Genomic DNA, 27,578 nt, shown 5'->3' with positions numbered 1-27,578 from the left:
TTACTTTATAGTAAGTATAGCAACATAATACATATTAGCGTACAGTATAGAATATACAGGGCTAGTAGTACTCTCTCTGTAGTAGGTTAAGAGTCTTTTCTCTGCCTAGGTGTCCTCTAACAGGCAAGTTATGTATAATTTAGAGTAGTTTAATTCTTAGTTTATTAAAATTAAAAATTATAAGTTAGTTATAGTAATATAGCTTACTATTTTAGTTTTTATAGTTAGCTAGTGTTACTTTTTTTAACTAACTAGCGCTGTTTTAAAGTAAGTCTAAAGTTTCTTAAATAAATTTATTATTTAAATACTTATTAATAATAATTTAATTAATTATCTAATTTATTTTATTTAAGTTAAAGTCTAAAAATAGCTTAAGTTAAAGTAGAGTTTAGTGTTAAGCTTTTTATGCTTTTTTTTAAGTAAAGATGTTTTAAAATTACTTTATAAAAGCATCTAGCTTCCTTCTGTTTTAACTAAAATAATAAGTAATCTTAAAATTAAAATAAAATAAGTATTTAAATAAATAAGCTTATTAGTAGCTAAGTTGTTTTATAGTTATAAAGTACTACAAGTTCTTATAGTTAAATAGGACTTATATTAGATGCGCTGCACTTTCTAGTTTAGGTTGCTATTATTTAAAGCAGTGTACTATAGCAAGTAATTTCTTATTATAGATCTTATAATTGCCTTCTATAAGGCTTATTCTTTTTAAAAAGTATGTAATAGGCCTAATAGTCCTGTCTAGCTTAGTCTAGAAGAGAACTTCTGCTACTATGTAGTCTAAGGTATTAGCTTCTACAAGTATTAGTAGTTTAAGGTTAAAGTAGTAGAGTATTAGAGCTTTAGTAAAGGCTTTTTTTAGCTAGTTAAAAGACTATTAGTAATTTAAGTTAAAGTTAAATTAAATCTTTTTCTTAGTAAGTGTAATTATAGGGCATACTAGCTATAAAAAGTTGTTAATAAATTATTAGTAAAAGTTAATGTACTTTACAGGCAAGTTGCTCACACACCTAAGTTGCTTACTTTTGCTAAGACCCTACTAAACTACCCTTCTTATACTAATGCATTCTCTATAACACTACTTAGACGCGCTAAAAGAATGTTAGATACAGCTTACACTCTAAACTTTTAAATAAAATATAAAACTCTTAAAAAAATATGCTATAGCTATGTGCAAAGTCTTATAAAAAAAATAAATAACTATAGCGCTAGATAACCTTTATAAGCTAATTTTATAGCTAAATTATAAAGGCTAGGCAATAAAAAGAAGCAGGTGTTACAATCCTTGCTTCAGGAAGCACTCAGGTCTTCTGATATTCCTAGGGGGGAAGTAGGACGGATAGTAGGGGCCAATCCAGTAGGGTGTACAGTCCTACGTACAGGCTATTAGGCTAATAGAGAGAGGAAGGGTGACTAGATTGTAGTTTGCCCTATGTGCAGCAGTAGAGAGGCTAGAGTTAAACAGTCCTGTTAGACAGGGTTAGAGGTATATATAGTGTAAGATATATAAATAGTATTACAGCTCTTTAGAAAGCTAAATGCTACTTAGTTTATGTAATAAATAAACTAAACATTAAACACACTTTTTAAAAGTTATTTAATGTAGGAACTATATACATATGCTAGGGACGCTAAGGGGAGTTAGCAGGAGTTTATAGAAGTTTGCTAAGGAGACTTCTACAGGCTCTCTTAAGCTCCCTTAAGCTCCTTAAACTTGCAGCCTGTTCTCCTATTAAACAACACATTCTTCTGTAATCTTAGGCAGCTGTGCTGCCTCTGCGTCCTCTAATTAGTCTGTAAGCGAGCCCTGCCCTAACCTAGCTAGACTGTGGAGCACTGCTGGTGGGGTTACGCTAGTCTAACTGTAGACTGTAACACGCTGCCCCCTCTCTCTAGCAGTGTCCTTGCTGCTCTGCTCACACAACTGCGTTAGTAAGAGTTTATTTATAAAGTAAACATCTACTTGCTAAAAGGCATCTTTAATGTCTATCTTTTTTATACTAAATAGCTTGTTAGTCCTGTTAGTCCTGTTGTCTTTATATTACTTATTATTTTAATTCTTTTTACTAGACAAAGATAAGGCCCTATAGCACTTACTAATCTTTAGAGTTGTCTTATGTGTTAACTTTATCCTTAGACAACTATGTTAAATGTGTAAAAAAGTATAGTAAATGCAACGCCTTTATTTCTAATGCTGTATAGGATTGTCTAGAGAAAGAGTAAAAGACACTTCTTTATAAGGCCTTTATTATAAAGGCTTATAAGTGTACTTTATTAGAGGAACAACTAGCTTATAAGCGCTTATTATTAGAGAAGCAGTAGGCGTAGAATTAGAAAAGGCTTTATTTGCAAGAGAAGATGCTAGGGGCAATAGATAGAGAGCGTTTTAGATAGAATTATATCTAAAAGTTACTAGACTTGCTAAAAGCTTGTTGTGTAAAGTACTTAGAAGAGGACTTTTTCTCCTTAGACAAGATAGAAGCTTTTAAAGCTAAAGTAAAAAGTTACTCTTCTTCTTAACTATTATTAGCTAGTACTTGTCTCTAAAAGCTGCTACTATCTAGTAATAACATAGTTATTTTTTTTAATATAGGTGCTTTATTACTTAGCTAGTTTCTTTTAGATAAGCTTAAAGGTACCTTTATACTAACAATTGCGCGTTCCTTAAGTTCTTAGCTAGTTTTTATGTGTTTTTACTAGTAAGCTACTTTTTTTATTTTACTAAAAATTCCTTTTAGTTTTTTTAATTACTTATAATATGTTTAACTTTATATTCTATTTCTTTGTTTTTTTATTTTTATGTAAATAAGAGGATTTCTTTTAGTGCTTTTTCTAGTTGAGAGATATAGAACCACAGGTGTATCTTTATATGTAGGGGAAGCTTAAGTTTACAGTTGTCTTGTTAGGTTTAAAGAACTTTATATAGTTTTATTTTTTTCTCTACTAGTTTCCTAAAGGGTCTAGGTATCTTAAGGTTCTTTATGTTAAAGTACACATAGTCTTCTAGGTAGATTTCTAGTCCTAGTTGTTGTAATTTGTTTGCGTACTTCTTTATTGTTTCCCTACTAGACCTAGCTTTTACAGCTAACCTTTTATATATCTAATGTAGGTCTGTTAGCTAGTTTATTAACTCTTATAAGTCTATAGGTTAATTTCTATGCAATGTAAAGTAAAAGTTATATCTAAAATTAGCTTTATAAAGTGTTTCTTTTATTATAGCTAATTTTATATTATTAATAGCTAACTATGCTATTAAAAGCTATGCTGCCTAATTATTTTAAGTGTAGAAGATATACTTTTTTAAGTACTTTTTTACTTCTATGTTTACCTTTTTAGTCTGCTTATCTATTTGCAAGTAGTAGGCTGTTAATAACTTATAAGTTATGCTAAGGTGCTGCATTACTGCTTTTTAGAAGCTACTAGTAAATAGCTTATTTTAGTTAAAGATAATAATTTTAGGGCATTTATATACTAATATTATATTTTATTTTAATTTATAAATAAATTTTTTAGCAGTTATTATTTTCTTTAAGGGCTAAGTGTGTAGATACTTAGTAGTTTTATCTAGGGCTACTGTAATTATGTTGCACATCCTGTCTATCCCTAGTTCTTTAGACAGGGGTAATTTTGTAATAAAGTCTATTATAATTATTATCTATAGTAATTTTAGTGCTTTAATTAGTTAAAAGTATTTATAAGCCTTATACTTTTATAAGTTATTTTTATTATAAGTATTACATTCTTTAAGCACTTCTGTGCATAATTACTTTACTTTTAGTATTTATTATAGTATAGCAGCTCTTAGTTTTTTTTAAAGAGTGCTAATTTCTAGGTGTCTAAACATTAGGGATTTATAATATTTTTAGATTAGGTTTTTTTATTCTTACTTACTAGCTATAAGCATGTAGAATTCTTTTATAAGTTAAGGCTTATTATAAATTTATCCTTTATTAGTTTTTTTAAAAAGTGTAAATTTCTTAGTTCTTTCTTTTTTTTTATTAAAGTAATCTAGTTTTTAGCTAAGGGCGTTAGCCTGCTAATTCTGTGCTCTAGAAATATGCTTAATAATGCAGTTAAACTAGGTAAGCTCTATTACCTATTTTACATGCATTAGTAATAGTTTCTTTACTGTTAAGAACATAACTAAATTTACATAGTTAGTTATAACATTAAATAGTTTTACTATTTTATGTAGCTTTATAGCCTATACTTTTACAGCATTTAAGATTACCTTTAATTTCTTATTAGGTATGCTGTAGCCTGCTTTAGGTCTAGAGAACTTAGCAGAATAGTACATAACTAGGTGCTATTTTCTGTCTTCCTGTTTTTAGTAAAGCGCAGCCCTGCTAGCTTTAAGGGACGCGTCTATATAGATCTTTGTATCTAACTATAGGTTGTACATTCTTAGCACTAGTTTTGCTATTATAGCCTGTTTTAGCGCTATAAATGCTTTATTTATTTATAAAGTTTAGACAAACTTTGCTATTACCTGTTCCTTTATTATAGTGTTTATTAATAGTATAGTAATTTTTAAATAGTCTTTAATTATTTATCTTATATAGCTTAATAGTCCTAGAAATTCTTTTACTTTTTTAACTATTATAAGCTTTAGCTATTTAAGTACCTTTTATACTTTAGCTAAGTTAATTTTTATTTCTTCTTTATTAATTATAAATTCTAAGTATTCTATTTCTATAACATAGAATTTGCATTTAGAGAGCTGTAGGTAAAGTCTATACTTTCTAAGCTGTTCTAAAATTTTTTGTACCTTTTATATATAGTCTTCTAGGGTATTTTTTAAATAGATAAGGACATTATCTAAATATACTAAGGTAAAGACATTAAAGTAGGGGTTAAGAGCTATGTTAATAATTTACTAGAATGTTACTAAGGCGTTTATTAGGCTAAACAGCATTACTAATAACTTGTAAAGTCTTTATAGGGTTCTAAACACTATAAGCTATTTATTTTCTTTTTATATCTTTATCTTATTAAATCTATTTTATATATTAAACTTTATAAAGTACTAAGTTTCTTTTAATTAGTTTATAATGTTCTATATAATTAGTAAAGAGAACTAATTTTAGATTATATTATTATTTAGGGTTTTATAGTTCTAATAAACTTAGATCTTTTCTCCTTTTTTTTTTATAAAGACTACTGCTAAGGCTATAAGGCTGTAGCTTTCTTAAATGTAGCTTTATACTAACATCCTATTAACATATTTTTATAAAGCTTCTTTCTGTACCCTAGTTAAAGAGTAAAGCTTATGTGTTTTTAGGTTATAGTTTTTTATTAAGTTAATAGCATAATTTTATAGCTAATGTAGTAGTAGTTCTTTTAGGTCTTCTAGTGTCTTAAACATATCTCTATAATCTTTATATTTAGGTAGGATGTAGCTTTTTTCTTAGATTTAGATAACACTAATTTATTCTATATCCTTATTTTTTTTAATTATTTTATAAGAGACTTTTTTAAGCTTTTTTTTTATTATTTTTACTACTTAAGCTTTTAGCTTTTAGTAAGGGAATCTTTAAAGTTTTCTTTTCTTAGAGTAGTAACTGCTACCTTACTTTATTTATTTATAAACTAGGCATTTATTATTATAGCATGCTAACTAGGTTATGTGTGTGTAGTTGTTAGAAGTTTTTATAGTTATAGTTCTTTAATTAATTGCAAAGTTATATGTTTTAAGCTAGTTATAGCCTAGAATTACATTATACTTACCTTTTAGCTTAAGTATGTTTATAGACCTTTAATTACTTATATTAGAAGTTTTAAAGTCCTTTTTATAAGTTTCTAGGTTAATCTATTCTCTGCTGTACTTAATTAATAATATGTTAGTAAGAGTTACCTTAAACAGGTTTTTTTTTATATAAAATAGTATTCTTTATTTATTTACTTAATTCTTATCTATTACAGTAAAAGTGCATCTGCTGTTTATAAGGGCTAGCCTAAGTTGTCCTTTGTACGTGAAGGTAGTTGTTAGGCTGTGTTCTGCCCCTTATTTTACTGCAATTACTGCTAATATGTTATGTTTAACTTTCTTATTAAAAAAAAAGTAAAAATTAATATCTTATAAGTTATTATTAAACTTATTTTTTTTTTTTATAAATTTAATGTTTTTAATTATAGTAGTTAGTTGCTTTACATTTATAATCTTTAACTAAGTAATGTAACATTAAATAGTCTTCTTTTTTTACTACCTTTTATTAAAAGTAGTAGAACTTGTAGTTTTTTTATTTATTACACTTTATTTATGCTTTTTGCTTATAAAAAGGAGCTGTTTAACAAGTGTAATAATTTATAGTTTTATAGGCTAAGGCTATTTTTTGCTATAGGCAACTATTATAGTTCTTTTTCTATGTAGGCTACTATTCTGCTTAATGTTTATTATTCTAGTGTTTAACATAGTATTATTATGTACACTAGTACTAGGGGTAGAGACATTTATTAGGTCTATGTAATGTGTTAAAGGGACTTTCTTAGGTCTACTAAGAGTATTCCTTTGTTTGTACTAGCTGTACTAGGTAATTTTTCTATTAGTAACTGTTAGTGCTATAGGTGCTGCTTCTGCAGAGAACACACTATCTATAGTTTTATTATATTATAAGAGCTTTTCTAGAGATTGCTAGGCTTAGAAGCAGTGTCTTAGGTTTCTTAGGCACTAGTTATAGTATTTTAAACCTAGCAGGTTTACCTAGCTATTCTAGCTTTTAGTTTTTTATTTTTGTAAAAAATTACTATTACTTTTCTTTATTTATAATGTTATATTTAACTTTAGCTATTCTTTATATAATGTTAAATGTTAAGTAGTTGTTGCTAATGTTTATTTAGTAAAGCAAGACTATATAGTTACTTAAGTAGTTATGTTGTAACCTACACTTCTAGCACTTATATTTCTAAAACTATTAGAAAAGCTCTCTTGCTAAAGTACTAGAGGTCTAGTTTTAGAGAGGGAACTGTTTTTCTTTTTTTTAAACATTTATAATGTATTTTTAAATTTAAGTTTCTTTTTTATATTCTTTAAAAATTATAAGGTCCTGCAACACTATATTAAGGCTACTAAAATTTTAAATAACTACCTTCTAATATGCTTTAAAGCAGTTGTTTAAAAAGTAGTTTTCTTTACATTACTAGTAAAGTTTATTATTTAGTCTTCTTTATATTTTTTTATTTATAAGGCTATATTTAGCAGTAATAGCTTTTATTATTGCAGTAGTATTTTTATTCTCCCCTTTTTAAAAGTTTAGGTAATTTTAGTAGAAATGTTTTACTTTTTTATAGTTTAAGTAGGCCTTATTTTTTAGCTACTTTTATTATTTCTTTATTAAAGGTAGCTTATTACGTCCTAAAACTTAGCTCTTTTTAGAGAGAAGGCTTTATGTATGCTTTACATAACTAAGGTCTATTAGTTTTTTATTATATTATAAAAGCTTTTTTTTCTTTAGAATAAACTCTAGTCTTTAGAGGGTTTTTTTTTATTTCTTTTCTCTTTTACACTTTTTGTAACAGTTGTTATAAGTTGTTGCTTATGTAATAAAGTTTTTAAAAGTAGTTAGTTTTTTACTATATATAAATTTGTCTTTTACTATCTTACTTAATTTATTATAGAACATGCAGCAGAGAGCCTTCTAGTCTGTCTATCTACAGATAGCTAGCTGTTCTCTAAAACATGCTGCATAGTTTTAGACTAGGCTAGTTTCTTATTTTATAGTATTTAATTTATTAGCTGCAATCTTTTTTTTATTAAGAGTTTTATAAATAGCTGTTAGAGCTTCTTTAAAGTTTTTAATATTACTAAATATTTTTTCTGTTTTAGAGGTAAAGGCTTTACTATTTACTTTAAAGTTTATCTAATTATCTACATAGGGTTAGAACTAAATTATAAGAGAGCCTTTTAGGTGTAATTCTATCTAGAATATTATTTCTATGTTAGTTTAAAATGCTTCTTTATTATATTATATATAAAGATAACATCTAGTAAAAAATAGTTAAAGGTTCTTTAGTAATTTTTTAAAAAGCTTTAAAAAAGCTAGTCTTAAAGCTTTTTTAGCTATAATACTTATTTTTTTAGATAAAATGTTTTAAATCTTTACTAACTCTACTTATAGTTTATGTATTTAATAGGCTTAATTAGTTATTTCTTAAAGGCTTAAAAGCTTAAAAAAGTTTTATAATTTTATTACTTCTTAGTAAAGGTTAGTAATTTCTTTTTTAAGTTTTAGTAGTTTACTAACTTTATTACTAATTTGCTAGAGTTTTTTAATGTTATTTTAAATTAAATTAATTTGTTTTACTAGAACAGCTTTACTTTAGGTAGGAACTTCTGTAGATCTTAATAGCGTAGTGTAGGCTATATTAGAGTCTAGATTATGTTAAGAGGTTGCTATACTTTTTAAAGAGGTAGTGTTTAATGTTATAATTTTTACTTTAAAAAGCACTTAGGTCTTCTAATATTCCTAGAGGGGAAGTAGGACAGATAGTAGGGGCTAATCTAGTAGGGTGTACAGTCCTACGTACAGGCTATTAGGCTAATAGAGAGAGGAAGGGTAACTAGATTGTAGTTTGCCCTATGTGCAGCAGTAAAGAGGCTAGGGTTAAACAGTCCTGTTAGACAGAGTTAGAGGTATATATAGTGTAAGATATATAAATAGTATTATAGCTTTTTAGAAAGCTAAATGCTACTTAGTTTATGTAATAAATAAACTAAATGTTAAACACACCTTTTAAAGGTTATTTAATGTAGGAACTATATACATATGCTAGGGACGCTAAGGGGAGTTAGCAGGAGTTTATAGGAGTCTGCTAAGGAGACTTCTGCAGGCTCCTTTAAGCTCCCTTAAGCTCTCTAAACTTGCGGCCTGTTCTCCTATTAGACAACACATTCTTCCGTGATCTCGGGCAGCTGTGCTGCCTCCGCGTCCTCTGATTGGTCTGTAAGCGAGCCCTGCCCCAACCCAGCTAGACTGTGGAGCACTGCTGGTGGGGTTACGCTGGTCCAACCGTAGACCGTAACAGCAGGTAATTATTAAGACTATACTTAAGCTATATGCGCAAGGAATTTCCTCTTAAATAGCATTTATAGCTAATATAGCTAATTCTTTGTGTGCTAAGCGTAATCTAGGCTATGTTTACATAAACTAGCCTAGTACATTTATAAAGTGTTATTTAAAGCTTAAAGTAAAGTTTTAAGCATAAGTATAGTTAAAAAATATTTAGCTAATTATAAACTTTATTTTGCTAAAGTTATATATGCTATTATCCTAAATGCTATACTTAGCTTTAATATTCTCTACAAGGCTAAACCTGCTCTAAATTACCCTAGAACTCTTATAAAAAGCTCTTTTATAGTTATACTTACACTTAAATGTTACTTTAAGCTCTAAATAATGCTTTATAAACATACTAGGCTAGTTTATGTAAACATAGCCTAGATTACGCTTAGCGCGCAAAGAATTAGCTATATTAGCTACAAATGCTATTTAAGGGGAAATTCCTTGCGCATATAGCTTAAGTATAGTCTTAATAATTACATGCTTTTTTTTATTACCTAGCCTTTATAATTTAGCTGTAGAATTAGCTTGTAAAAGTTGTCTAGCGCTATAGTTATTTATTATCTTTTATAGGACTTTACACATAGCTATAGCATATTTTTTTAAGAGTTTTATGTTTTATTTAAAAGCTTAGAGCATAAGCTGTATCTAACATTCTTTTAGCACATCTAAATAGTGTTGTAGGGAATGCATTAGTGTAGAAAGAGTAGTTTAGTAGGGTCTTAGCAAAAGTAAGTAACTTAGGTGTGTAAGTAACTTGCCTATGAAGTACGTTAGTAAATTTTATAAAGGCTTAAATATTTTTTATGTCCTTTAGGTATTGCTAATCTAGTATAGTCTAAACTTTAATAGAGTCTATTTAGATGCTATCTATAAAGATTACATATCTTAAATACATAACTTTTAATTAGTAGAACTTACATTTATCTATGTTAAGTCATAGACCTGCTTTTTCTATAGCCTTTAGCACTAAGCGTACATGCTGTTTGTGCTCTAAAAGGCTATTGCTATAGATTAGAATATTATTAATATACACAGTGCAGAACACGTCTAGGTAGGGTTAGAGTAAGTTATTTATAAAATATTAAAAAGTACTAGGCGTGTTAGCTAAGCTAAAAAGCATTACTAGGTACTTAAATAGTCTATATTAGGTCTAAAATTCTGTTAGCTACTTATTACCCTTTACTATTCTTAGCTTATTAAAAGTAGTAATAATATCTAACTTTATAAAATACTTTGCTTTATGTTGAATGGACTCTCTGCTAGCTAGCACTTGGTGTCAGCAAATGCGTACGAGACAGAGAGGTTTGCACGGTGTAAACATCGCACAGGGGTGTTGGGTAACTAGTGTTGATTGCTTCTTGTTGTTTTCTATTGTACAAAGGAAAGGGGTTAATATAGTCCCAAACTCTGCGCACAGATCTCTGTGCACAGGGATCTAGGCGCATCTAAGCTATGTGACTATTAACTAGGCGCTTAAATATTACTATTTAGATATTAGTAACTTTTTCTTTTTTCTTTATACAGGACTTGCCTTGTTTACACATACAGTAGACAGGTTACTGTAGGGCCCTTTTTGCCTATTTTGTACAGGCTTAAGTCTGTTAACTAACGCTTTAACTCTAATAGTTAGTTAGTTGTACAAAATTAGTTCCTTAAGAGCAGAGTTTAGCGCCTTCTTTGTATAGGCATCTGTAGGGTTGTCCCTTCTATTAATCTACCTAATCTCTATAATCTCTCTTTTCTTATATAATTTTTAAATTAATATAATATTAATTATAAGTCTTTTCTTATTTGTTGTCTTAAGCTTTATAAGACATTTATATAGAGATCTTAAATCTGTGCATAGTACAATAAGTACAGGAGGTATTCTAAGCATACGTGTAATCTAGTTAATAGTTGTACTTAGTGCAATTGCGCAGTTAAATCCTCCCACTATTCTATACAGCTTACTAGCTAGGACAGAGCAGGTAACGTGTTTACACTTAGAGGAGTTCTAGTGTACAATATTGCCTGTAATTTTAAAGTTGTATAAGTTTCTAGTTTGCTGCTTAGTCCTAAGAATAATAAGAAAGCTAAGCTGTAAACTTAGGTCCTTATTATTTATAAATAATAATAATTCTCTATTCTAGTTATTAATTTGCCATTAGATTTGTACGTTTAATGCCTTAATATTGTTGTACAACAGCAACACAACTTAAGCGGCAGTAGACAGGTTAAATGCTGCCTTAGGTTAACATATTAATGCGATATAGGCACCTCGCGCGCGCTGTTTAACGTACTTCTGCGCAGCATCCTTTACTTTAGACTTTATTATGTGTAGATTTTTAGCTTAACCTTTCTATATAAGAATAATATTGTTTTGTATAAAGTAAATCTTTTTTTTATTAAATTTAATAGCCTAATTATGTAATAGTATAGTCTTAGGCTTTACTTAGAAGTTAGCTTTAAGCAATTTTTTTTCCTCTCTTTATGCAAAATTAGCTGTAATAATACTAAGAGTATTATCTATCTACAGTCCTGTAATACTAAACACTATTAAGCCTTTATATGTAATTAACAAGCATAGATTATATAATAAGGTTTTTATAAAAAGTTTATTTTTATAATAGTTATAGTATGTCTTAAACTAATACAAGCCTAACTCTACTGCGCTATATAGTAGTTGTACAACTCTAAATATTATGTGTAGAGAGAAGCTTTTACAGAGTTCTTTTAGTAGTTATGTAAAAAGAGTGTAAATAAGCTTATCTATTAATTATACATATGCCTAAGTAATATTGTGTAGTTTATAGTGCATGTTGTATAAAGCTATTAGTAATAAGCTAATAGCTAGGATTAACCTCTAACTTATTTTCTAAATTATAGAAGACTATGTAAGGATCTCCTTTTTTTTCTTATTTAAATGTCCTATAAACACAAGTTATAACTTTTTATATAGTTTTATTAATTTCCCTTTAACTTTATATATAAGTTAAAAGTTAAAGATCTGTCCTTTATAAATTAATAAATTATATAAGAGTACTTTAAATATGCTACTTATAATTAGACTCTCTATTTCTGTACAGTCTAATTCTTTAAATAGTCTTTTAGGTGTTATAATTACACTGTCTGCACAGAGCTTAATTGCTAGCGTGTAGTCTTCCTTTTCCTTTTAAGTTAGAAATGTTGTGGCCTGTAAATTCTTACATAGTCTCTCTTAGCCTTTTTTAGCTAGCTGTAGTTCTAGTTTTAGTTTATACAATAAATCTAATACTGCTTAAGGGGCTATTTTGTGTAGTCTATTAACTAGAGTTAGTTACTTGCGTAGGCGACCTCTCTTTTATGCCTGTAGAGGATCCCTTTGTACTAGGGCTAGTTTGTCTAGATCTGGCAATTCTTATGCAGGTTTATCCTTGTCCTTTGTATAATAATATAGTATAACTTATGTGCAGCAGAGTCTTACTAGACTATTCTTTATCTTAATAATAACATCTAAGGCCTTAATTCCTTTTACTACGTGCAGTTCTGTCTATCCCTTCTTCTCTTACTACATCTTTACTTTAGAACTAAGTAAGAGATTTAGTACTTTATATAAAGTTAAGCTGTTTTAGGTATTAATTATATAATTAATATTAACTTTTACTTTTTTACTTTAAAGCATTTTTATTACCTTTTGTACAGCGTTAGCTTGCGTGATAATATTAGAGGATAGTGCAGAATTTATGTTAATTTTTAAGTACATTCTAAACATAAGCAATGTAGGTATAAGACTGTTTAGTCTTACTATATTATTTAAAGCTTTAATAGCTATCTGTAACACTAACTTATTATTTGTATAATTATTTAATTCTGCATAGAGAATATTATACACATGTTGCAGTAGTGCGTGCGCGCGCTTAATCTTCCCTAGAGCCTAATAGGCCTCTACTAGCATCTGTTAGCATGTTGCTCCTACAATCTTTGCGCAATTCTAGAAGTCTTTAGATGTAAAGTTTATACTAGGGTTATGTATAATGTAATTAGGTAGGCCTTAGTATATGTTAATCTAACACTTGCAGAGCGTGTCCTAGGTATCTTATGCAAACATTAATTTTAAGAAGGTTGCTGCTTAGAATAATGTATCTATGTTAATTATATGTAGTATGTTTTAGTTACTAATTTATATAACATTAATTACTATCTTATAGTTAAAGTGTAAGTTATCTTTAATTATAAACTTAAATCTTTATAGTGCTAGGTTGTGTAGCTAACATATATAGCAGAACTTCTTAATCTCTTTAAGTATAAAGAGATTAACATTATGTCTAGTGTTTTTAAGCATTGTGTAAAGTTGTTTTATACAAGAATAGCTAAATCTTTTATACAGTTGTTAAAGTTTATGTTTAGTAAAAAAAGACATTAATTTCTTCTTTTATATGTTAAAAAATAAATAACCTTATTTTTATATAACTAGAATAGTATTTCTATTACTTTGTATAATTACATTCTGCACGTTATTAAAGTACGCACCTATTTAGTCTACGTCTGCTAGAGACAGTAGGAATAGTGTTAGGGTGTCTAGGATGTAATATGTTACGTTACTAACTAGGTTAGTAATTTATACAGTACTAATTAATTCTATTAATTCTTATTTTTTAAAGCTAATACTTTTTTTCCTTAGTGTCTAGTCTACTTTTATATAAGAGAATTCTTGCAGGTATGCTTTAAGTTGTAACTTCCTTACAGTAGAGATCCTTACTACGCTAGTATTCTATAGTTTACCTTAGTATACTGTACAGTATTAATCTTTAAGGATAAACTATTCTGCGTATCCTTTAGGTTCTAGGCTGTAGATGTTCTCTACAGTCGCGCAGTAGAGAAATGCAGTATTAGTAAGGTAGTTAATAATCTCTTTACTTTTTTTTTTATCTAAGTTGTTATTATTGTGCAACTTCTTTTCCTTCTACTTTAGTTTACCTTTAAACTTTTAAATATACACATTTACCTTCTTACGTGTTAGTGTCTTGTTATAAAATCTTTTATATAAAGAGATATATTAGCGTTTTACATAGAATTAATTTATATAAGAATAATTTATTAACTAATATCCTTCTTTATAATAAATAAAGTATTGCTTTAATTATGTAGAGAACTATAGTCTAAATAATCCTCTATATCCTCTTAGGCTTCTTCTATGTTGTTAATAGCTATGTGTACATAGTAAGCTATATTGCTTATTAGTATAGTACATGTTCTAGGATTTATTTATAAATGCATTATTTTATTAATTAATTATAACCTAAAGTGCTAAATAGAGGTTACTGTATAGTGCTTTATATGTAGGCTTAATTAAGAACATTACTTATTTAAGTTTAAGTTGCCTATAGCATGCTTATATAATAGCAGTGTAAAGCAGTATCTTACCTTAGAATTATAGACTAAAAGCTTTTTATATAAGAGTAAGTTTATTAATTATAGCTTTAAAAGCTTTATGTAGGGTTTTTATAAAGTTCTTTTACTTACTTTATATAAAGCTTATTATTATTTAAGCTATTTAATACTAGTTATAGTTTACATTAGTATTAAAGTAATTACTAAGCTGCTTATATAGTAACTTCTATAATTATTCTAGACTAATATTATAAAAGTAGAACATGTGTGCGCGCTTTTTAAAGATATTAGAAAAAATACTTATGTATAATACCTTAAAGATAGCAAAGTGTTAGCAGAGCTTAATAAATACTATAGCCTTGTTAGCTAGAATATTATATAGTTGCTCTATATAGTTATTCTTCTTCTTTTATGCCTTCTAAAATTATATAACCTTCTTAGGCGTAAGGTTCTCTGCTGTAATATCTTGTGTAGGTAGAAGTTAGTATAGATTATATAGTAATTAAATTATATGCAGTAGGTACAAGCTTTAGGGAATCTTATGCAGAGCTGTGGCTACAGGAATATGTAGCTGCCTAGTTATGCTTTTATATAGTAAGCTATTACAAGGTAGTTATACTAATTACAGAGAAAGTATTAGGTCTACAGGTAATTTATACAGAGACATCCTCTGTTGCGTTAAGACTAGCAATAGTAGTAATAGTTTTATATAATGTTCTAGTAAGACAGTAAACATGTGTTCTTTTTTTACAAGTCTATATAATGTAGTAGCCTCTATTATGTTCTTCTTAAAGCTAATACTTTTATTTTATAAAGTAGTAATTAGTTTTTATAGGAATAGTTAGCTAAGATTTTTAAAGTGTATAAGCTCCTACTCTGTAAAGTTGTTTTAAAAGTTCTTAAGTGTATATACGTCTATTGCGCTTAACACGCAGAGTTTTATAATTAAGTTAGCTGTGTATAAATTAAGCTTCTTTTTAAGTGTGTTATTTAATAGTTTAATCTTATTTACTTAATCTTTAATGTTTGTCTGCTTTGCTAGGGTCTTTACTAAGATGCCTATAAAAGGTACATATTAGTTATATGTTAATACATTATGTTAGCTAGTTATAGATAGAGCTAGCGTTGCTTATTACTTTATAGTAGTTAATTATGCGTTGTTGCGCGCTGTCTTACTTCTTGTTGTACACTGCCTCTAAACAGCCTTGTGTAAAAAGATAAAACAGACCTTCTAGCGTTAAACAAGTACTACTATTTATATAATACCTCTAAATAGTATTATATAGACAGGTTTCTTGCTTTTGCTTAGGTAACTAAATAGAGATTTATAGCTACTTGCATGTAAATTAGACTCTGTCTTTACTTTTACTAATTTATAGTTAAAGTAGTAAGGAAAAGAATTCTTTTTATACATAAACTTTTAAATAGAAAGGTACAAGAAGAGCTTTCTCTTTTATAGTATTTAAACTACTAATTAGTGTTAAATAGACTCTCTGCTAGCTAGCACTTAGTGTTAGCAAATGCGTACAAGACAGAGAGGTTTGCACAGTGTAAACATTGCACAGGGGTGTTAGGTAACTAGTGTTAATTGCTTCTTGTTGTTTTCTATTGTACAAAGGAAAGGGGTTGATATAGTCCTAAACTCTGCGCACAGATCTCCGTGCACAGGGATCCGGGCGCATCCGAGCCACGTGACTATCAACCAGGCGCCCGAATATCACTATTCGGACACTTTACTTAGTTAGCTTAGAGTTTTCTATAAAAAAGAAATTAAGTATTAGTTTTTAATAGTAATAGTGTTTAGTCTTTAGTAGTTAATGTAGAATTAAAGCCTACCTTTAAGTTTTTTTATAAATAGTATAAGTAACACTACTAGTAAAAAGCTAGCTTAAATAAACTTTTTTTTTAAGTTCTTATTAAAGTATTTTTAGAGCACTTTTAATTTATTTAGTAACATCTTATATAGTAGCCTATAACTAGGATGTTTACTAGGCTTAAAAGTTATTTAGTAATTATATAAATGTTATATTAAAAGCTTATTAAACTTGTTTTAAAAAAAGACATGTAATAAGTTATAGTAGTCTTAAGAGATTATTATTTTTAGGTTAGTGTGTTTTTAAAGAGCTAGAGCTTAGTCTATATTAAAAATTATAACTGCGTAGATTTTATAATCTAGTTATTAAGCTAGGGTTATAAATAAGGTAGGTCTTATATAGCAGATGTCTATTTGCTGTTTAAGTCCTAGTTTATATTTAAATTAAATAAGTAAAGATTTTTTAAAGGCTTTTTCTTTTTCTTTTTTAAGTTTAAGTAGTTATTAAATTATTTTATATAGCCTATTTTAGTAAGAGGCCTACCTTGTTAGCCTAGCTTAGGTAGTTTTTTTTTAGGTTATTAAAAAGTAGGTCTAGAAACCTTCTATATTAAGTGCTACTTAGGTGTTGTTTAGGTGTAAGTATAAGCATATGTTTTAGTATTAAAAAGAGTTAAAGTTTAAAACTTACTCTTAGTAATTAAAAGCAACCTTATGCTAATACAGCTATAGTTATTCTAGGATTATTACATAGAGCTTAATCTGCTTCTTATAGTGTTAGTAGGTAATTATAATAGTTATAGTATAAAAGATAAAACTTTTTTTAAGTTATTTTCTATTAAATCTAGTTAGGTAAATTATTTAAGTAAGTAGTGTTAATTAAAGATTTAGTTTATATACTAGTTTTTTATTAATGTAACTTATACTATTTACTTTTAAGTTAATAAAAGCTTATATTAAAGCTAATATAGTTTTTTATTATAAACATATAAAAATATTAACTTAGTACTTTTAGTTATTAGTAGAGGACTTAGCCTATAGGTTAGTAGAGATCTAGTGTTAAATTAGTTCTAAGAGGTAACTTAGCCCTAAGACAAGCCTTTTTACAGGCTTCTACTGCTATAGCTGCAGCTATGTTAAAAGTAGTAAGAAGAATTAGGGCTTAAATATAAGTTAAAGCTCTTATAGAAATAAAATTAAGATAGTAAGAATCTTTAATAAGTGCTAGCAGCGCTACTTATATAGACTTAAGAAAAAGGAATAAAGCAGTTTTAAAAGATATAACTATGCTTACTGCACTTAAAGCATTAACTTTTTTTTTTATAATTTTTACACTTTCTAGAACTAACTAGAGCATAATTTAAATTAATTTTTATTATATTAAAGTCTTTACTTATAACTGCGCTAGTTTAGGGGCGTATTAAAGCTTATATAAAGAGGAACCTTATGTTATTATTATAGGTAGTAATTAAGTTTGCATACACATTAAGGTTGTTTAAAAGGGGTTCTTCTACTATAGCGCGTTGCAGTTTAGTTAAGAGAGAGTTATATAAGGCTATAATTAGACCTATTGTCTGTACGCAGCAGCAGCGTCGCGGCCTGGATACAAGCGATCACGCACGAGCAGGATCACATATCTATGTCACATAATGCTTGTGCGCGAACCTCTGTGCGCAAACATCTAGATATCCCCCTTTTCCTCTGTACAGAGGAAAGATATGAGTAATAAAACTAGAAACATGTTGCCCTTACCTTACCTACTTTATACACTATACATACTGTACACTACTCTTACTTTTACTACTTAAGTGCTTATACTATAAGTAGCTAGCTATTAGAGCCTATTTAATACTAATTAGTAGTTAATTTAATTAACTATAAATTAGTAAAAGTAATAATAAAGTACCTACACTTTATAAAGTACTTTATTTTATTACTTATTTTTTAGAAAGAGTAACAGTAGAGCACCTATACTTTATAAGGTACTTTGTTTAGTTACTTATTTCTTAGAATAGTAGATTAATCCTTTACATTATATAGTAAGCTTTGCTACTATATAAAGCAAAAAGAAGATAGTGTAAGATGCACACTAAAGCTACTAAAGCTATATAACCTAGCAGCTAGATAATAGCATATTAATTCTTTACATTGCACAGCAAGCTCTGCTACTGTACAAAGTAAAGAGGAGATAGTATAAGGTGTACACTAAAGCTATTAAAGCTGCACAACCTAGCAGCTAGATAATAGCAGTACCTGTGCAATCTACTAAAAAAGTAATTAACTATACTATTATAATAAAATTTTATTAGCAACTAATAACTTTATGTAATAATAAAAAGAATAAGAAATAATTCTTATTATATAAATAACTTATAAAGGACATAAAGATATTAGAGGCAACACTACAAAATAAGACTAGCCTAGAGTACTAGAATAATAAGATTAACATGTTAAAAGCTTTAATAAGCTTATAAACTTAATTATATATAAGTTACATAATTACTAATTTATATATAATAACTTAAAAAAGCGCTACTTTTTTAAGTGTGTATATAAAGAATTTTAAAGAATAAACACTATAAGACTTCTTAGCACTTAGCTGCACATTTAAAAGGGAGCTTATATAAGTGCTAGAGGATAAGGAAATTACACTATAGCTAGGCACTAAAAGTACCTAAGCCTAAAAGCTGTATAATATAGCATAAAAGAAAGTAATTATACTAAAAAAGCTTTATATATAACCTTTATTACTATATAAAGCTCTACATAGAAGTAGACTAAACATAATGCTACTATTAACACTAAATGTACTAGCATTACCTGCTTCTATACCTTAGCTAGCACTACACTAATTACTATATAAACAATACATGCTACCCTACCTAACGCCTGCTCTACACCTTTAATTGTACACACTACTGCCTACAGTAGTGTATACACTACTAATACCACCTGCACAATCTATACTATATTATAACCTGTATAAACTTCTACTCTAGAGAGAAATTGCTAAAAAAAAACTCTTAGTAGATAAAATTATATAATTTTAAAAAGCATAAAAAAAAAATAATAACTATATAAGTTAACTATATAACATCTTTATAAATAAAATAAAGATCTTTATTAATTTATGTTAACAGCTAGATATTTAGAAAACTTAGTATATAGACATCTTTCTAGATATTCTAGAAGGTTAGGTAAATATGTACTATATGCACAACATAGGCCCTAGATATAACTAGAAGCATTTATATAACACTTTAAGCAGTTACTTTAACACTAATGTAAACTATAGCTAGTACTAGATAGACTAGATAATAATAACTTTTATATAATGCTAATAAAAAAACTTTAATAAAAGTTTATATAAAGTTTTTAAAATAATAATTAATAAGCTTACACTTATATAAAGAGCACTAAAAATAAAATTTTAAAAGAATGTTCTACTGCACACTGCTGTTATATAAGCTTATTAAGGATAACTAAAACTAGAACATGCTATGTTTACTATTAAGCCTTTATATAAAGCTTTATTTAGTAACTTATAGGCATTACTCTAAGTTACTATAAATTAAAGGGTAAACTAATACCTCTAAAAACTACCTAATGCATACTACACAGACTGCTAATATAACTCTGCATAATAAGAGTCTGCATAACAAGAAAAAAGCTTCTCTCTGTGTAAAAGAGGACAATAGAGAAGATCTCTATCTAGGTTTAGGCTATAATCTAGAGATAACTGCACGTAGATAAAGAAGTGCTTTGTCTGCTATAAGAAAAGATGTTAGTTATTAAACTACTCTTATAATAACTATATGTAAGCAAAGAACTAGTACATTACCTTATATAAAGATTTTTATAATAAGACTTTATTATATAAAGATTTTTATAATAAGACTTTATTATATAAAGATTTTTATAATAAGACTTTATTATATAAAGCTATTACCTTATACATCTAAGACTTTAAAGGTTACTTTAAAGAAAAAAATAATTTGCATAATGCAAAGAAAATAAAATAAAAAAGTAAGAATACTAAGAAAGCTGTTAACTACTTTACCTCTGCTACTTATCTACACTGTGTAATAAAAGAGGACATTTATAGCATTAAACCTAAGAAATATGCTAAGCAGTTTATCTTTAATAACTAATACTATACAGTATACTAAGGTAAACTATAAAACATAGGCGCAGTAAAGATCTCTACTATTAGTAAGTCTTAACTTAAGGCGTACATATAAGAGAACTTATGTATAAAAATTAATTAGACACTTAGCTAAACAGATATTAGCTTTAAAGGCTAGACACTAAAGGGATTAATTAGTACTATATAAATCTAGAACTTAATTAGTCTAGTTATATACTATATCTTAGAGACTTTAACACTATTTCTGCTATTACTAGCAGATACTAACTAACTTAGAGTATACTTTAACAACATTTTAAATGTTATTATATATAAAGACAAAACTACTATACTTATTATATAAAAATAAAGACTCTTTTTTTTTAATGTTAGTAAAGAAGAATCTATGTCTTTTTTTACTAAATTAGAACTCTACTGCCTCTACTACTAATTTAGACACCCCTGCATAAAAAGACTTTAGAAGATGCTAACTAGCGCTAGCCACAACATTAATGCTACAGTGCTAGAAAAGATTAAGAAGTTCTACTACCTCTACTAATTATATAACTAGGCTTTATAAAAATTTAAGTTTATAATTAAAAATAACACCTACTTTAACTATAAAGTTGTTATTAATGTTATATAAATTAATAATAAAGATGTTTTACATATTATTAATGTAGACACATTATTTTAGGCTGCTACATTCTTAAAATCTATGTCTACACAAGATACCTAGAATGTACTATGTAAATGCTAGATTAACACCTATTAAGAACCCCTAGACTACATTATGCATAACTCTAGTATAAACTTTACTTTAGAGGATTTTTAAGCTTATGCAAAGATTATAGAAGCTATATGTAGGCAGATGCCTGTAAAAGCATATTAGGTAGTTAGAAAGGTTAAGCACACACACGCACCTCTCTAATAAGTGTTTAACATTCTAAAGACTAAGCTAGGTAACTGTACAGATAATAAGGCTATCTTATAGATAGTAGTTAAGGCTCTAAATAACATAGCTAGCCTACACAGTCTAGTACCTATGCTACTAGTCTTTAGAGCATACCTAAGAATTAACCTAAACTTTTTACTATTACTAGACATTATTACATAAGCAAGTGCTATATAAAAGGTAATAAAGATACTTTAAAAGAACTATATAAAAGTAAACATTAATTATGTAATTAACACTTATAATAGCCTTATAACATATAAAGTTCTTAACTTCCCTCTTAGCTTAGAGATTATAGCATAGAGAGAGAAAAAAGGCTAGACTAGCCTATATAAAATTAAGAGCATTAAAGGAAAAGATATTATTATTAAGAAAAAAAATAGCCTACTAAAGCTCTAATATACACAGGTTAAACTGTACTATAAAAAAAAGAAGAAAGACAACCTACTTATAATAGATAACCTAAATAAACTAATCCCTGTGTAAAGGGATCCCCTAAAAAAGAAGAAAAGAAAATAGCCTTATAAAAATGTTGTAAAGGCAGAACTAGAGCCTACTACAGACTAAGCCCTTTAAGATAGTAATGCTGCACTAGTGCAAAGAGAAGATATAGATACTAGAAGAAGTAAAAGGCAAAGAAAACCTGTATAAAGTCTAGACTAGGTATTTCTAACCTAGAAAAAGAAGGATAATTAGGCCTTATTTATTAAGCTTTATACAGACAGTGTAATTACTACACCTAAAAAACTATTTAAGAAATTAAACTGCACAGAGATAGACACCTTAATTACTAACAGCACTTTTAAAGTTATAGTGTACAACTTAATAAGGCATAAAAGTTAGATTTTTAACCTCTGCTTTATATAAGAAGTAAAAGGCAAAATAACCTAACTATATAAGAAATCCTACCTAGTGTTTACTAGCTACTTAGATAAAAAAAAGAGAGAAATCCTTACTTAGTTACTAACTATTTAGAGGATAAGCTAGAGACTACTTTTAGCTATAGAAGTAAGCCTAAGAGCTACATATAAAATGCATTTTAAACTGTGTAATATTACATAAGCATACATCTAATTAATAGATAAGCTTATGTGCACGCTGTACATAAAGCTACTAAAAAAGATGCGCTAGAGCTTTCTACTAAATATAATACTCTAGGTTATACAACCCTTGTATAGAGCTACTAAATTAGGACTGTATTAGTTTAAGACATACTATAACTACTATAAAAAAAAGCTGCGTATGCACATCTCTTTATACAACCCCTACTTCTTAATTACTAATAAAAGAGAGCACACCTTTAGTATTACTAGCTTATAGATAGATAACACTTTAAGTATTATATTAAAGGATTTTGCGTAAAGAGAAGAGAAAAAACTATAGAAGGCAAAGTTCTGTGTAAAGGGTAAGACTATTCTAGCAAAGAAGCAACTTATTAAGTTTAATAGTAGAAAGATTAAACTTACACATAATATAGTAGTTCTTACTTAAAAGAGATAAGTAAGCTACCTTTATATAATTAACTTAGAGGATAAGGATGCTGCATAATAATATGTTAAGTAATATGCAAGAGAGGCATACATTGCATCTATATGTTAACTAGAGGCAGCATTTAACCTCTTTATTACTGTATAAACTATAGACCCTTTGTATAACAACATTAACACACTTAACGCATAAATCTAATAGCAAATAGACAACAGTAAGCATAGTCTTACCTTCCTACTATTGCAGCTTAATTATGTGAAGCTGTTTATCTTTATAGATAAATTATTTGCTAATAATAAGGACCTTAGCTTACAGCTAGGATTCTTAATTGTATTAGGTAATAAGGACTGTACAGAGTAAGGCAACCGCTTTAAAATACTAGGCAACATTATACACTAGAATTCTACTAAGTTGTTACAATCCTTGCTTTAGAAAGCACTCAGGTCTAGTAATACTCCTAGGGGGGAAGTAGGACAGGTAGTAGGGGCTAACTAGTAGGGTGTACAGTCCTATGTACAAGCTATTAGGCTTATAGAGGGAGATAGAGAGACTAGATTGTGGTTTGCCCTTAATGCGGCAGTAGAGAGGCCAGGTTAAACAGTCCTTTTAGACAGGGTTAGAGGTATATATAGTGCAAGATATATAAATAGTATTACAGCTCTTTAGAAAGCTAAATGCTACTTAGTCTATGTAGAAAATAAACTAAACGTTAAACACACCTCCTAAAGGTTGTTTAATAGGGGAACTATATACATGTGCTAAGGTGCTAAGGGGAGCTAGCAGGAGTTTATAGGAGCCTGCTAAGAGGGCTCCTATAAGCTCCCTTAGGCTCCTTAAGCTCTCAGCCTGTCTCCCTATTAGACAAGGCATTCTTTCATGATAGCGGGCAGCCCTGCCGCCTCCGCGTCCTCCACTAGCCTGTAAACAAGCCCTGCCCCAATCCAGCTAGATTGTGGAGTACTGCAGGTGGAGTTATGTTAGTCTAACTGTAGACTGTAACACGCTGCCCCCTCTCTCTAGCAGCGTCCTTGCCGCTCTGCTTACACAACTGCGTTAGTAAGAGTTTATTTATAAAGTAAGCGCCCTCCTACTAGAAGGCGTTCCTAATGTCTATCCTTTTTATACTAAATAGCTTGCTAGTCTTGTTTGTCCTGTTATCCCTGCGTAGCCCTTTATTTTAATCCTCTTTATTAGACAAAGATAAGGCCCTACAGCACTTACTAGTCTTTAGGGTTGTCTTATATATTAACTTTATCCTTAGATAAGTGCGTTAAGTGTGTAAAAAAACATAGTAAGTGTAATGCCTTTATTTCTAATACTGCGTAAGATTGTTTAGAGAAAGAGAGGGAGACACTTCTCTAAAAAGCAGTAGCTGCAAAGGCTTATAAATAGGAGCTTAACAATTAAATGTTACGTTAGGTTTAGAAGACTTTAGAGGTAAAGGCTAAAGAGTGTTCTAAACAGGACTATATCTAAAAGTTACTAGATTTGCTAGAGGCTTGTTGTGTAAAGTACTTAAAAGAGGACCTATCCTCCCTAGATAAGATAGAAGCCCTTAAGGCTAAAGCTAGAAGCAGTTCCCCTCCTTAGCCCTTATCTGCTAGGACTTATCTCTAAAGGCCGCTGCCATCTAATAATAACGTAGCTGCTCCTTTTAATATAGGTGCCTTATTACCTAGCTAGTTTCTTTTAAACAAGCTTAAAGGTACCCTTATACTAACAGCTGCGCGTTCTGCAAATTTTTAGCTAGTTTCTAGGTGTTTTTACTAGTAGGCTACCCTTTTTATTTTACTAAAAACTTTTTTTAGTTTCTTTAGTTGCCTACTATGTGTTTAACTTTATATTCTATTTCTTTATCTTTTTATTTTTAAGTAGATAAGGGGATTTCTTTAAGTACTTTCTCTAGCTTAGAGATATAAAACTACAGGTAGATTTTTATATATAAGGGAAGCTTAAGCTTGCAGTTGTCTTATTAGGTTTATAGAACTTTATAGAGTTCTATTTTTTTTTCTGCTAGCTTCCTAGAGGGTCTTAGTATCTTTAAGTTTTTAGTGTTAAGATACACATAATCTCCTAGGTAAATTTCTAGTCCTAGTTGTTATAATTTATTTACATACTTCTTTATTATTTCTTTGCTAGACTTTACTTTAACAGCTAACCTTTTATGTATTTAGTGTAGATCTGTTAGCTAATCTATTAACTTTTATAAGTTTATAGGTTAATTTCTATGCAATATAAAGTATAGGTTGTATCTAAAATTAGCCTTATATAGTGTTTCTTTTATTATAGCTAATTCTACATTATTAATAGCTAACTATGCTATTAAGAGCTATGCCGCCTAGTTATTTTAAGTGTAGGAAATATACTTTTTTAAGTACTTTTCTACTTCTACATTTGCTCTTTTAGTTTGTCTATCTGTCTGCAGGTAGTAGGCTGTTAATAACTTATGTGTTATACTAAAGTGCTACATTACTGCTTTTTAGAAACTGCTAGTAAATAACTTGTCTTAGTTAAAGATAATAATCTTAGGGCATCTATGTACTAATATTATGTTTTGTTTTAATTTATAAATAAATTCTTTAGCAGTTATTGTTTTCTTTAAGGGCTAGGTATATAAGTATTTAGTGGTTTTATTTAAGGCCACTATAATTATGTCACACATCCTGTCTGTCCCTAGTTCTTTAGACAGGGGTAATCCTATAATAAAATCTATTGTAATTATTATCTATAGTAATCTTAGTGCTTTAATTAGTTAAAGGTGTCTGTAGGCTTTATGCCTTTATAGGTTGTTTTTATTACATGTATTACATTCTCTAAGCACTTCTATGCACAACTGCTTTACTTTTAGTATTTATTATAGTATAGCAGCCCTTAGCTTTTTCTAAAGGGTGCCTATTCCTAGGTGTCTAAACATTAGGGATTTGTAATATTCTTTAATTAGGTTTTTTTATCCTTATTTACTAGCTATAAGCATGTAAAATTCTTTTATAGGTTAAGGCCTATTATAGATCTATCCTTTATTAGTTTTTTTAAAGAGTGTAAACTTTTTAGTTCCTTCTTCTTTTCTATTAAAGTAGTCTAGTCTTTAGCTAAGAGCGTTAGCCTGTTAATTCTGTGTTCCTAGAACATGCTTAATAATGCAGTTAAACTAAGTAAGCTTTATTACCTATTTTACATGCATTAGTAAGAGTTTCTTTACTGTTAAAAACATAACTAAATTTACATAGTTAGTTATAATATAAAATAGCTTTACTATTTTGTGTAGTTCTGTAGCTTATACTCTTACAGCATTTAGTATTGCTTTTAACTCTTTATTAGGTATGCTGTAGCCTGCTTTAGGTCCTAAGAACTTGGCAGAATAGTACACAACTAGGTGCTATTTTCTGTCTTCTTGTTTTTAGTAAAACGCAGCCCTGCTGGCTCTAAGGGATGCGTCTGTGTGGATTTTTGTATCTAACTATAGGTTGTACATCCTTAGTACTAGTTTAGCTGTTATAGCTTGTTTTAAGGCTATAAATGCTTTATTTATTTCTAAGGTCTAGACAAATTTTACTATAGCCTATTCCTTAGTTATAGCGTTTGTTAATAGTATAGTAATCTTTAAATAATCTCTAATTATTTGTCTTATATAGCCTAATAGTTCTAGGAATCTTTTTACTTCCTTAACTATTATAAGTTCTAGCTATTTAAGTACCTTTTATATTTTAGCTAGGTTAATTTTTATTTCTTTTTTATTAATTATAAATTCTAAATATTCTATTTCTTTAACATAGAATTTGCATTTAGAGAGCTATAGATAGAGTCTATACTTTCTAAGCTATTCTAAGACTTTTTATACTTTCTATATGTAGTCTTCTAGGGTATCTTTTAAGTAGATAAGGACATTATCTAAATATACTAAGGTAAAGACATTAAGGTATAGGTTAAGGGCTGTATTAATAATTTACTAGAATGTTGCTAGGGCATTTATTAGGCTAAATAGCATTACTAGTAATTTATAGAGTCCCTATAGGGTCCTAAACACTGTAAGCTACTTATCTCCTTCCTGTATTCTTATCTTATTAAATCTATTTTGTACATTAAACTTTGTAAAGTACTAGGTTCCTTTTAGTTAGTTTATAATATCTTGTATAATTAGCAGAGGGAATTAGTCTTATATTATGTTGTTATTTAAAGTTCTATAGTTTTAATAGACTTAAATTTTTTTTTCTTTCTTTTTTGCAAAAACTATAGCTAAGGCCACTAGGCTGTGGCTTTCTTAGATATAGCCTTATGTTAACATCTTATTAACATACTTTTATAAGGCTTCTTTTTATACTCTAGTTAAGGGGCAAAGCTTATGCGTTTTTAAGTTAGAATTTTTTATTAAGTTAATAGCATAATTTTAAGGCTAGTGTAGCAGTAGTTTTTTAGGGTCCTCTAGTGTCTTAAACATGTCCTTATAATCCTTATATTTAGCTAGGATGTAACTTTTATTCTAGGTTTAGATAACACTAATTTATTCTACATTCTTATTTGCCTTAATTTTTTTGTAAGAAACTTCTTTAAGTTCTTTTTTTATTATTTATATTATATAAGCTTTTAGCTCCTAGCAAGGGAATTTCTAGGGCTTCCTTTTCTTAGGGTAGTAACTGCTACTCTGCTTTGCTTGTTTATAGACTAGGCATTTGTTATTATAGCATGCTAACTAGGTTATGTGTGTGTAGTTATTAGAAGTTTCTATAGTTATAGTTCTCTAATTAATTGCAGGATTATATGTTCTAAGCTAATTATAGCCTAGGATTACAT

The 27,578-nt window shown here is 28.5% G+C and overlaps 2 protein-coding genes across 2 annotated transcripts; both read right to left on the bottom strand.

The window, feature by feature from the left end:
- Nucleotides 1–12,030: 12,030 nt before the first annotated feature.
- Nucleotides 12,031–12,210, bottom strand: BDR25DRAFT_215994 (uncharacterized protein; the record flags this gene model as incomplete). Its single annotated transcript, XM_033684861.1, has 1 exon — nucleotides 12,031–12,210. A coding segment is annotated over one exon (180 nt), but the record flags the coding sequence as incomplete, so codon positions are not given.
- A 480-nt stretch (nucleotides 12,211–12,690) lies between these two features.
- On the bottom strand, nucleotides 12,691–12,951 carry BDR25DRAFT_215860 (uncharacterized protein; the record flags this gene model as incomplete). Its single annotated transcript, XM_033684854.1, has 1 exon — nucleotides 12,691–12,951. A coding segment is annotated over one exon (261 nt), but the record flags the coding sequence as incomplete, so codon positions are not given.
- Nucleotides 12,952–27,578: the final 14,627 nt, after the last annotated feature.

The sequence above is a fragment of the Lindgomyces ingoldianus genome (genome assembly GCF_010093535.1).
Source record: "Lindgomyces ingoldianus strain ATCC 200398 unplaced genomic scaffold BDR25scaffold_7, whole genome shotgun sequence".
Lineage (NCBI taxonomy): Eukaryota > Fungi > Ascomycota > Dothideomycetes > Pleosporales > Lindgomycetaceae > Lindgomyces > Lindgomyces ingoldianus.
The sequence above is the reverse complement of the archived record's forward strand: the minus strand, read 5'-3'. Positions and strand labels throughout refer to the sequence as shown.